This window comes from Oncorhynchus masou, chromosome 14 (assembly GCF_036934945.1).
Source record: "Oncorhynchus masou masou isolate Uvic2021 chromosome 14, UVic_Omas_1.1, whole genome shotgun sequence".
NCBI classification, from domain to species: Eukaryota; Metazoa; Chordata; class Actinopteri; order Salmoniformes; family Salmonidae; genus Oncorhynchus; species Oncorhynchus masou.
The window spans coordinates 15,748,790-15,762,352 of record NC_088225.1 but is presented as its reverse complement, the minus strand read 5'-3'; the positions used below and the strand labels follow the sequence as shown (position 1 = coordinate 15,762,352).

The following is a 13,563-nucleotide window of genomic DNA, read 5'->3' as shown; positions in this document are numbered from 1 at the left end:
GTGACGAGCACAACCAGATGTACTTACTGTACCACTATGGTCTTAAGATATTGAGCAGGGCTGGGAATTGGGCATGAGGAGAGTCCAGTCATGTCTGAGCAGAGGCTCCTGAACAGATGTGATAATAGTAACACTGTAAGTAAATAAATGTGTCATCTCAGCTGACTTTCAACCAATCACCTTTAGGACAAAGGAATAGCTGAAAAGGTGTAAACTAAAATCATTTCATTTCTCAGGCCAGTCCAAACAAAACAAAACACATCTAGCAGGTGTTAATACAATAACACATGTAACCCCTTGACCCCTGTTATTTAGTCACATGTGTTACAGTAGTGACAGTTCTCCCACAGACTACATAAGAGAAGTGGGACAGAGACGGAAATAATTCACTTCTCTGGTTTGATAAGGAAACAGCAGAGGACAACTGATATTCTAAGGGAACTGCTTTAACCAACTCCCCCACTAGAGGGTGCAAAGCAATTCCTCATTGTAAACCCATCTGGTCTGAAAGCCAAGGTGAAGATCTTGAAGGATTCTGTTAAGACTGTCTGCCATTAAACGGAGATAGAATATCAACTGTCACATAGTTAGATCTGGTATCTGTTTCACTCTGTCATCTCCCTCTCCCTAACACTTTCAGCTGGATGACAGTTTTAAAAGGCATGGCATAATCTTTGCGGTCACACAAGGGATTTGCTCAGTAGTAACGGTGCATATGGGGAAACGGTCTGAGCCCTTCTAAGTGCCAGACTGGAACAGTGGCAGAAGCTTTGATCTCATCTGGTCTGTGTGCCCCTGCGCCAGCCAGCGGTGACCTGGGCAGAGTCAAGTGAGAGAGAGAGGTTGCTAAGCTGAACACATTCCCACTGATAGGAGGCTGGGAGCTGGAGCTGTGAAAACTCGAGCAGACAACTAACACATATCAAATCCAGGCGCTGGAAATTGGGGACTTGCAGATTCACAGAGTGGATTACATCTCTAGAGAGCAAAGAATTTGACATGGTAGTGCATTCCAAAAATCCAACCACAGATTAAAGAGGTCATAGCGTAGAAAACAAATGATCTCTTGTCTGTGTAGATTGGGGAAAATCTCCTTCAGGCACATCTTCTCCCAATGCCTTCTTGTCTCACAGTAATGACTGTTTGCATACTTAGAGTATCATAGATATATTGTAATAGAGTATGCTTATGTTCATGGTCACTAGTTTCACAGTGGGATTTTTTTTGTTTCTACTGACTCAACATGAAACAAAAGTCCTAAAACTATCTTTTCATGACTGCATCATGACGTGAACAGCAACCTGTCTCTTTCCCATGGTCCCAAACTACAGTATTTACCACTCATCTGTTCCAACCGGGCTTAAGAACCAAATAAACTGTGATCTGAAAAAAAATCATACATATAAAACAGTGTAAATGATGTACCCAGACCTGCATTTTCTATTACAATATCCCTGACTAAAATAAATATCCACAGTGAGTTTTGATCCCTAACATTGGAATAAAGCCTCAAGCCATTGTACGAGTTTGGGGGTGGATTTAGCTCCATGTAGCACAGTAATAAAAGCCTCTTTCCTGTGTTTTGGAAACTTTGGGTTGTGACCAAGCTACAGAACGACTGCAATGTTCAACAACTTTGAACAGGTTTCTTGACTATATTGCCCAGCGTTATTGCAAATCACAGTGGTGTGAGTTCCACTTTTGTTGTCAGCAAGGTCAAATTGGGCTAGATGGTCAAATCAATGTTTCCACTGTGCTGTAATTACCTCCCGATAGCTGTGTCTCTGTTTGGAATACACCTTGTTAATAGGGGGCATATCGACAAACATAAGTCATCTGATTAAGTCGATGATGACTCATTGGCTGTTGTGTTTAATTCCACATCCCCATTTTACCACAGTAATCCCCCATGTAGGTGACCTTCAGACATCCACCTCAGCTGTTTCACTGCCTTGATTAAACATGTGGAAGGTCAAGCTCTTTTAATGAGATCCTCCTCAAAGACATTAACCCTAACGTGTTCCATCATACAATGCCCGGATTGAACTGGATAATGTCATTGAAGGAAAGCAATACATTCCTGCTCTGTGTTCTTAACAATTTAAGGGGTAATCAATCAGCCTGCATGATCAATGACAGAAATATTGCCTATTTTTATGACAGAGGAAACTCAGCAATGATGTCATAAAAGGAAAATATGTATGTCAATCAGCACAACAAATCCATCATGTTTTGACATAGTCAATATCTAGAAACGTTCATAATGCCTTTCCATTCTTAGCAGCCGAATACTATATGATAGAATACTATCATTGGTATTCTAGGCTGCTCCGCTACTAATGACAATCTATAATGGTCCTTTCTCAGCCATGTGCTGCTGATAAGGTCCCTGACCAGCAGTGTGATGCAGAAATCCCTACGGTCCTCTGGGAGGCAGCTTTTCAGAGTGGAGACTATATTATCACGTAGTCCAATCAATTACCCCATGGGAACATCACCGCCAGTTTACTGGTACACTCCATCTACGCTAACACAAGCCCCTCGTCCCATTCCCTCTGTCAGGCAGGGGTTGACGAATGGGGGACTGCAGTGGGTCCCCAGCTATCCTGCATGTCTTGATAGGGAGACACAATCATGCCGTGGGCCATGACACCCGCCAAGGAATACTGAGGATTGCATTGTAATCACCCCACTGTGATTCAAACACATGCTAAATCAGGTCCCCTTGACAGGATAACACACACACACGCACACACTCACACACAATCACACACACCACACAGAGTCAGGCCCGCAGGCGGCAGTGTGACAGATAAGTCATAGAGGATGACTCTGTCTGACAGAGGGACACAGTATCTGACCAGACATTACGTGGATTGGTGAATGTAATGCTGTAGGATCTAACTCCATTCAACTGCATTGTGAAATACATAATTCTTTCTACTTTGCCCTACAGCTATAAATATCTGGAAGATCAAAACAAGCTAAAGAGTTTCTGGTCGATTTGATCATTTATTCATTACCTGGAACATGAATGTAGGATTTATGATTTCAAACTAAAAGTGAATCCCTTAACAAACTTTGTTACTGTCACTGTGTCACTGTACTTTGGGAAAATTGCATTGAAGTCTATTAGCAATGCAGTGTTTTTAAACACTGATCTTATCAATTCATTTCAAAGGGAAAACTGTCATCCAAGTTAAGTTACATTAGGTATTTTCCGTAAACAATGCCTTAGAAATACAGCATGTAGCTGCCGTTAAAATCAGCCTACATGGCCAAAACCAGGTCTCCACCTATTCACAGCACATAATACCCATGCATTCAGACGTTTTGCAGATTAAATTGGAATAGCTCTGCAGCATTATTTCAGAGGGGGAAAAAACATCACAAGAGATAAATGGTAAATCCTTGTTCCCCATTTGTTGCATTAAACAGTAGGCACCATCTGCTGTATTCGACTGCAGAGTACAACAGTAGTGGGGCCGCAGCTGCCATCCGCAGGCACGGCAACCTGCTCACCGCCTTGTGTTGCACACCAAACACTCACACAAAACATAGTACCCTGGGTCTCTCATCATCCACCTGACCCAACCCACCACTCATGGCCGCTTACATAGAGACACACCTGCACATGAAGCACATGACTCACAGATGAAGCTAAAATGTCTCTAAACTACAGGCAGTTGGTTTGGTTGGCTTGCCTGGAGGGATTACTAAGCATTATCACAACGTTGCACAAATGACACTAAACGGTCAAATGTATCTAGTACAAATGTCTTTACTCATCTCTCTTCTCTCCTCCTCTCATCCCCACCCTCGTCCCCTCTCTCAGGCAGTAGGTGACTGAGATGGGCGTTCGTCTAGGCCACTTGAGCGACTCCCCATGGTGGTGGCCGCTGCTGCTGCTGTTGCTGCTCTGCACTGCCCCCTGGTGCCAAGGTCGGCCTTTCGCAACGCCCTTGCCAGCAGTCAACGTGGCGGTGGTGTTCAGTGGCTCGGCCTACCAGCAGGAGATCAAGGGGCGTCTCAGCAGGGAGAACTTCATGGACCTGCCCTTGGAGGTGAATCCCATCACAGTGCTGGTAAACAACACCAACCCTCGGGCCCTGCTCACGCGCATCTGTGACACACTGGCGGCCAACCGCGTACATGGTGTGGTGTTTGAAGACAACATCGGCTCGGAAGCCGTGGCACAGATCCTGGACTTCATTGCCCTGCAGACGGCCGTGCCCATCGTGGGCATCAGCGGGGGCTCCGCCATGGTCCTGCCACACAAGGTCAGTGACCAGGATTGGGATAGGGGACACTTGGTGTCTAGGCTGCCTGAGGAACATGCTTAAGTTCATCTTCTTTTTATTTTTGAAATAACCTTGAAGGCCACATGGTTTGTTTCCCCAAACTGCTGCAGAGAAGCAGCTTAACCGATGTGTGGTTTATGACTACACAGTCTCATTACATCAGAGGTTTTAAACCCTTTATATTCTAGTGACTGTGAAATAAAGAACTGGGAAAGACCCCTGGCACAACTCACAGTACAAATAATAAAACCAAAACAACAATATCAACAACACAGGTCCCCCAAGGTGAGCAAAGCACTCCACCACACACACACACAGGCCAACCGTCATTAGTCTGGTGATGCTCTCCACCACACACACACACACAGGCCAACCGTCATTAGTCTGGTGATGCTCTCCACCACACACACACACACAGGCCAACCGTCATTAGTCTGGTGATGCTCTCCACCACACACACACACACAGGCCAACCGTCATTAGTCTGGTGATGCTCTCCACCACACACACACACAGGCCAACCGTCATTAGTCTGGTGATGCTCTCCACCACACACACACAGGCCAACCGTCATTAGTCTGGTGATGCTCTCCACCACACACACACACAGGCCAACCGTCATTAGTCTGGTGATGCTCTCCACCACACACACACAGGCCAACCGTCATTAGTCTGGTGATGCTCTCCACCACACACACACAGGCCAACCGTCATTAGTCTGGTGATGCTCTCCACCACACACACACACACAGGCCAACCGTCATTAGTCTGGTGAGGCTCTCCACCACACACACACACACAGGCCAACCGTCATTAGTCTGGTGAGGCTCTCCACCATACACACACACACAGGCCAACCGGCATTAGTCTGGTGAGGCTCTCCACCACACACACACACAGGCCAACCGTCATTAGTCTGGTGAGGCTCTCCACCACACACACACACAGGCCAACCGTCATTAGTCTGGTGATGCTCTCCACCACACACACACACAGGCCAACCGTCATTAGTCTGGTGATGCTCTCCACCACACACACACACACAGGCCAACCGTCATTAGTCTGGTGATTATCAGAGTCAGAATGAACATTAGCAGACACACATTGCCATTTTTAGGTGACTTACAGCACATGATTATAAACTCACGGAATGTTAATGCTGCCCATACAGACAGTGTGGGTTTTTTGTGTCTGGCGGTCTTAGGCCAGAAAGACTGAAACAACAAGATAAGGTGTTAAACCAGGTAGCAGAGGGATGTCCAAATACTGCATCTAATACACTCATTAAAATATGAAGGTCAAAATCAAAACCTGTTAGCCTCTGCCACTTCATCCTTGTTCTATTTTTCACGTACCAGACACAAAGTTAAACTAGAGAAATCTATTTGTATTCGCTGGTCACAAATGTACAGTTTACAGTTGGACCCCTCATGTCAATAGAGTTATGCAATGATTTGAAATGTTGTATTACCTGGCATCATGCACTGGAGTTTGGCACCAGTAAATTGTCAGAGGGATGTTTGTGATACAGATTAGACTGCCGTTAAATTGCTTTTAGAGTAAAGCCTCATAGGTTTAGGAGCAATGATCCCTCTCCCACAGCGTTACACAAAGGGCTCAGCCACAGAGAGAAACTTTAATTAGACTGAAATGGCTGTATTCTCCAGCTATATCACCATCAATCTTCCCATAGGACAAACACAGCTCTGCGTTTTGCAGACTCACGGAGACAGCGAATGCACGTTATGAGCATCACGATACTACTCACAGAGACAGAGAATGCACGTTATGAGCATCACGATACTACTCACAGAGACAGCGAATGCACGTTATGAGCATCACAATACTACTCACAGAGACAGCGAATGCACGTATTCAGCATCATAATACAACTCACAGAGACAGAGAATGCACATTATGAGCATCACATCTTTATTGGTTCTATGCAAATTGATGTAGGCTGAGGATACAGAGGACTGGTGGGACATATCTCGCCAATCCACCGACTATAAACAAAGCGTTTATTCAGCGGGGGAAAATGGAGGGTGATAAAGCAGGCTGGCTGACCTCCGCTGGTCAGAGCAAGAAGAGAATACTGCTGCATTGTAATGTCTAATCAATTCTAGTAATTTCAGCTCCGGTAGCTGGCTGTTTGAGTATGCAGCACACAGGGAACTGAGTAGCGGATGATATGAGGTCTGCCCGACGCCCTCGATTTCCATCAGTTAATCCACAGCTCAAATAGGATTTTCTCTCCCTCGTGTTTGTGAGATTTTCTTAATAAACGTGAGAAACGTGTTCCTCCACAACAGGAGATGGCCAGGGCCATGGGCTCACAGTACCTTGATTACTCATTCCCATTCATACAAATCCTCATGGGGTTGCGGTTCAATAGAGAGCTGGTTAAAATGGATGCGTTCCAACTCAATTGAATTTAGATACATTTTTCTAAACCAAAAATTGATTCATTGATTCAATCTTTACTTTTTGTGTGGCCGAGATGATTGAGAGGGAAAGTGTATTTGTTAGAAGTAACCTGGGTCCATCAACAAAACAATAATCAATATAGGGCCCAACAGACTGGCTGGTGTATTAGACACTGTGCTTGGTTACATCCAGCAACATCGTCTCCCAACAGCTGTCGTTGTAATTGTAATTTCCTTATTCCAGTCCACACATCACTGGACTGCTCCCTTGTCAAAAAGCCACATTAATTCAAGGAAACATGTTAGGCAATCAGGGCATGGGCATTGCTTTTATGGGCAATAAAAGGGGTGTCTGTCACGCCTTGGTCTTAGTATTTTGTGTTTTAGTTTATTAGTTAGTCAGACCAGGGTGTGACATGGGGTTATTATGTATTGTGTTTTCGTATTGGGGTTTGTAGTGTCTGGGATTGTGGCTGATTAGGGGTGTGTGTGTGTTAAATAGGTTGGCTGCCTGAGGCGGTTCTCAATCAGAGTCAGGTGATTCTCGTTGTCTCTGATTGGGAACCGTATTTAGGTAGCCTGGTTTTCGCTTTGCATTTCGTGGGTGATTGTTCCTTTCTCTGTGTAGTGTGCACCAGTCAGGCTGTAATAGGTTTCACGTTCTGTTTGTTGTTTTTGTATTTATTTAGTTATTTCATGTATAGTTCGTTTGTTTGTCTTCACTATTAAACATGAGTAACTTACACGCTGCATTTCGGTCCGACTCTCTTTCAACAAAAGAAGAACGCCGTTACAGTGTCATTGGCTCGCTAATACCTCCAGCAGGTCATTTACACATTTAATTACGCCAAGCTGGGGAACACAACAGCTAATCATTCATGATAAAATTCAACATAAATAAAATAGTAAAAATGCAATTATCTAAAGGTTGGCAGCAGTTAAATTGAGAGTATGTGGTAATTACTATGTGTACTACAGTTGAAGTTGGAAGTTTACATACACTTAGGTTAGAGTCATTAAAACTAGTTTTTCATCCACTCCACAAATTTCTTGTTAACAAACTATAGTTTTGTCAAGTCGGTTAGGACATCTACTTTGTGCATGACACAAGTCATTTTTCCAACAATTGTTTACAGACAGATTATTTCACTTATAATTCACTGTACCACAATTCCAGTGTGTCAGAAGTTGACATACACTAAGTTGACTGTGCCTTTAAACAGCTTGGAAAATTCCAGAAAATGATGTCATGGCTTTAGAAGCTTCTGATAGGCTAATTTACATCATTTGAATCAATTGGAGGTGTACCTGTGGATGTATTTCAAGGTCTATCTTTAAACTCAGTGCCTCTTTGCTTGACATCATGGGAAAATCAAAAGAAATCAGCCAAGACTTCCACAAGTCTGGTTCATCCTTGGGAGCAATTTCCAAATGCCTGCAGGTACCACGTTCATCTGGTACCAAATCAATCCCAGAACAACAGCAAAGGACCTTGTGAAAATGCTGGAGGAAACAGGTACAAAGGTATCTATATCCATAGTAAAACGAGTCCTATATCAACATAACTTGAAAGGCCGCTCAGCAAGGAAGAAGCCACTGCTCCAAAACTTCCATAAAAAAACTAGACTACGGATTGGAAAATGATGTGGATATATTGAAGCAACATCTCAAGACATCAGTCAGGAAGTTAAAGCTTGGTCATAAATGGGCCTTCCAAATGGACAATGACGCAAAGCATACTTCCAAAGTTGTGGCAAAATGGCTTAAGGACAACAAAGTCAAGGTATTGGAGTGGCCATCAAAAAGCCCTGACCTCAATCCTATAGAAGATTTGTGGGCAGAACTGAAAAAGCATGTGTGAGCAAGGAGGCCTACAAACCTAACTCAGTTACATCAGCTTTGTCAGGAGGAATGGGCCAACATTCACCCAACTTATTGTGGGAAGCTTGTGGAAGGCTACCCAAAACATTTGACCCAAGTTAAACAATTTAAAGGAAATGCTACCAAATACTAATTGAGTGTATTTAATCTTCTAACCCACTGGGAATGTGATGTCAGAATGGGAATGTGATGTCAGAATGTAAAAGCTGAAATAAATCATCCTCTCTGCTATTATTCTGACATTTCACATTCTTAAAATAATGTGGTGATCCTAACTGACCTAAGACAGGATGGGAATGTGATGTCAGAATGTAAAAGCTGAAATAAATCATCCTCTCTGCTATTATTCTGACATTTCACATTCTTAAAATAATGTGGTGATCCTAACTGACCTAAGACAGGATTTCTTTGCTAGGATTTAATATCAGGAATTGTGAAAACCCGAGTTCAAATGTATTTGGCTAAGTTGTAGGTAAACTTGCGACTTAACTGTACGTACAAGACTGTGAAGGCTAGTTCGTAATGACACATGGACCATGTGACTTAGCTTATAATCAGTTATAGAATGTTAGATCATGCAATAACAATGTAATAACAATAGCACGATACAAAACACCAGGCTGATATGCAGAGCAGAGACCACTTAATGTTGTTGGATCCAGAGTTGAGGACAGAGAGAGAAACTGAAGTGGCACAGACCTCATTAGAGGCTGGCATAAAGCCTTACCCACGGCATGGTGGCAGTCACGGGCTCAGACTGATTAGAAGAGCTCTGTCTTTATAAAAACCAAGGCCACCAACAGCCCCTGCCAGAGCAGGTGGAGACAAGTATGGCGGGATGTGATGTCCATCAGCACATCTGTTTCGTGTCCCTGAGCCTGAACATGAATGGTACATTTCCACAGGAAACAGAGGTAGTTTGCAGCTAGCGCAGCCTTGTGCAGTGATGCCATCCTTCCTATGGCTTAAGTCAACTTGACTGTCTGCACTGGAACAATTAGTGTTGCATAGAATTAACTAACTGTTGGTGGGACCATGGACTCAAATCCAGGCTTGGGCTGGTCTATATGCTACTTACACCATGTGTGCCAGTACCAAACAGAGGGATTTAAATGTTCAAAGATACAATCCTATGGAAAAGTGAGTTAATTTACAGAATATGGAAATAAACGCTCACAAAATGTGTTTGTGTGTTTATGCACTTCATTTCAAATGTGATGCCACTTAAATGTCACCACTTCAGATGTAGCCATTTATATGAACCTTTAAGATACCTTTTGGTGAGCTTTTCAATGAGGCTGAGCGATGGCTCACCATTGATTGATTAGTGGGACGCCGTCCACGCTGGTCGACAAGCCAACTCAATCACTTACAATGTTGTCTCTGAGAAAGCCTGGAGTTTGATCTCGCTCGAAGAGGAAGGCAAAAATTAATCGAGAACAGATTCCTATCCTGAGGAGATTTTGCTCAATTAGCATGTTGATTAGCTAAATTACAATAACCCATGAGAAACCTATTATTCCCTTTTTGTCTCGCAATTAGAAAAAGTTAAAACAATCATTGGATAATCAATAGCCGAGGAGACACAAAGAATCTAATCAATGGAATGTATGTGGGTGAGGACAAACAGGGTTTATCAAGAAGTATAGGACAAATTCAGACAAACCCAACTGAATGTGCTTGTCTGTTGTCTGTCTGTTGTCTGTCTGCAAGTCATCGAACAGAGAGAGAGCTTCCTTAACAGAGGATTCTAATCTAACTGTGAGGTATGCAGCCATATATCACCTTCTGATGGAATTTAAATAAAATCTGCTTCACCATTGCCAATCAATCATGGCTAACACGCCTGCCTGGAATGTTAAAACGCAAGGGGGGCTTTGGTGCATTCATTCCCACTGGGGATTTACAACCAGGGGTGACTGGTAGATGCTATGTACTACATGACAGTAGAGATGCTTCAGCCTTATCCTCCACTTCCTTCTCAGGACTATATACAGATGTAGGATCTTCATTTGACCAGTTTCTCACAGCTGTGGATTATAATTCATGGACATTTTTGTAGAGGTTGATACATTTTTTGTTAGGGAAAATCAAGTCTGACATTTTTAAGTGGTAATTACAAACTTTAGAAGCGTTTTTAAACATTGAATACACTACACGTTTGCATTTCCTGCTATACAGGACATTTCCTGCACCAACAGGGTGATCAAATTAAGATCCTAAATATGTAGGACAAACACAGAATCACATACATACTGGGGAAATGTACTTACAAACCAGTTTATGTTGCTGAGGGGAGGACGGCTCATAATAATGTCTGGAACGGAGCAAATGGAATGGCATCATACACATGGAAACTGTAAGGACCGACTCTGGGAGACGAGAAGCAAGTACATGGAGTGAAAATGTAATGGATAATAGACAAGAAACAAACAAGGACAGCGTCTTGACAGGGAAAAACATAATGACATGGTACACCGAGCACCATCCCCCTCTCTCTGTCTCCTACACTAAGGCTGCTGCGACCTCAGGTCGTAAACTCCTGGAGGAGATGATCTCCTCATGGCCACAGTATAGAGAGAGAGTGAGTTTTCATAGAGAGAACAAAGGAATTCCTTCCACCTCACAGAACTTGAGGTCCGAACAACATTTATGTTCTGGAGAAGGTATAAAAGATCAGTGAAGAATCCAGCTACGAACTGGTCCGTTTAGTACAATTTTGTGAAACTCATGGGAGACAATATGGCCACATTACCATAACGTTGTTTATACAATTGCCTCAGATATGAGGCTTACATCAAATTGTTGTATACGATGAATGAGTGAGGATGACTGTTTGTGAAATTGTGTCATTTGATTTTGGACTGTTTAATGAAGGAAACGCCAATTCCCTTTGGAGTTTAACTAAATCAGAGGACCGCCAATGAGCACAGTTATGGTCTGGCGTCCTGGGACAGGCCCCTTTCTGCTCTTCCAAATAAAACCCAAACCTTGAGAATTTCTCAACAGAAACAAGAGGGCCAAGGTTTGAGAGGAGACCAAGCTTAAGGTTTGAGTAGATGGCTGAATATTTTAACCATACCACGTGGTTAAACTCTTAGACTATCGATATCGACAGAATAGAACAAGTCTTTGATATTAATTACTTGTCTGCAGCTAGGAATTCAGTATCATTGAACGCGAAGACCGACAACCGCCGAAACATTATTCTATAACGACATGAATGAATGTCTCTCTGAACTATCCATTCTAACCATGACAGAGAGAGGGCGGACAAACTCTCAAACAGAAACAAACTTTTCAACAGAGATCCCGACAACACACTGAGCGTAAATATATATATATTGATTGCAATTATTCCCGAATGAGTGAGCGTTCATGTGCAAAGGATTCGCATTTCAATTGTTATAATGATCAACTTTGTAGTGTCTCATCTCAGTTGACCCCCACTTCCCTTTGTGTCCACCAAGCCGCGATACCGGTTTATCCCACTAGAGAAACCGCTATCATTTACTTGTAACTATCTACTGTTTGTTTATGCATTTCTGGGAATTCCTTAGTTAGTAAATAAATGATTTAAGACAATTGATGTATGGATGACTCATAGTGAAGACTGGGTTCGTGCAGATAACCAACAATTTACGACGTTTGGAATGAGACTAACATGAGATAAATAATAATTAATTAATTTGAAGACTAAGTGATCAGATATTCATATATCTGAAAGTTATATTAGGAAAATTCTGACTTTATAATCTGAATATTTTCCTTGGTGCCCCGACTTCCTAGTTAATTACAGTTACATGATTAATCAGTTTAATCGCGTAATAATAATTACAGAGAGTTATTTGATAAATAGTCTTCAGTTTTAATGATGCCAAAGACATGACAGAGGGGAAGCGGGGGCAGGCATGACAGGAAACCATGTGTTTGGTGTATTTGAGACCATTCCAACCATTACGCTCCAGCCGTTACCACAAGCCCTTCCTCCCCAAAGAAGGTGTCACCAACCTCCTGTGATACAAACAACGGTACCCAAATTGTGATTTTATATATTTTATATGTACTATATTACACTAAGCCATGTTTTAACATGATTCACAAGGGGAATAGCAGGGTACAGTCATGTATCACATGTTTAACCACAACACCCTTGCAGCAAAGCCCAATAGACGGAGATATGAGTAGTAGTCCCAGGTAGACAAGACAACCTTCAGACTGTGTCTGTCCAGCAGTCTTGCTTCACTCACCTTCTATCATTGGGGACCGAATCCTAATTTGAGATTTATGGATGTAACCCACATTTTTTTATTACATCTTAGATCTCCCGTTGACATGAACACATAATTTATGCATATGTTTAAATGTATCTTAAGTTAGGATTGGGTCCAGAGTCTCTTTGTTTCAGTGGTCAAGAGAGGTGTGGGAAGCAGGGCGAGCAGCAGCAGCAGCAGACCTCGTTTCTCTAAAGTAGAGCAACTTTTTTCTCCCTTCCTTTCTTCACATCCTTAACCTACTTGTGTCCCTCTCTACCTCGTTGCTCTGCATCCTGGGGCCAGTGACACAGATACAGTACGAACTGTCTAGACAGGGCTAAATAGGCTGGGATGGTATTCAGAGGAACTGTATGGGAATCTGCAATCTCAGTAGGGATGCATGAATACATAAGAAAATCACCTAATATATGTTTTGTCCTGGTTTTCTGCAAGTCAAAGGCATATAATACTAGATCATTTAGCATGAGAATTACAGAGTACAATACAATTCAGACAGACTAATGAATTTGTTCTCACTTTAGTGTTACAATGTAGTATAAATGCATTCAACATTGATATAATAACACTCAAACGTGCAATATGATTGTGTTATGTGTTACTGCATTTGGATCTCCTCTATCGTTGTGTGGAAGGACAAATGACTACGGCGGTGTACGTCTGTTCCTCGGCCCTGCGCAG

The 13,563-nt window shown here is 42.7% G+C and overlaps 1 protein-coding gene across 4 annotated transcripts in view; it reads left to right on the top strand.

The window, feature by feature from the left end:
• The window catches only part of LOC135554374 (glutamate receptor ionotropic, NMDA 2C-like), a 91,885-nt gene that overhangs the window by 30,613 nt on the left and 47,709 nt on the right, over window positions 1-13,563 (top strand). For all 4 annotated transcript variants that reach the window (XM_064986649.1, XM_064986652.1, XM_064986650.1 and 1 more), the window contains one exon: window positions 3,836-4,280. In XM_064986649.1, coding sequence (XP_064842721.1) covers window positions 3,852-4,280 — 429 coding nt within the window. In that variant the 5' untranslated portion in view covers window positions 3,836-3,851. The remainder of the gene's footprint in view (window positions 1-3,835; window positions 4,281-13,563) is intronic.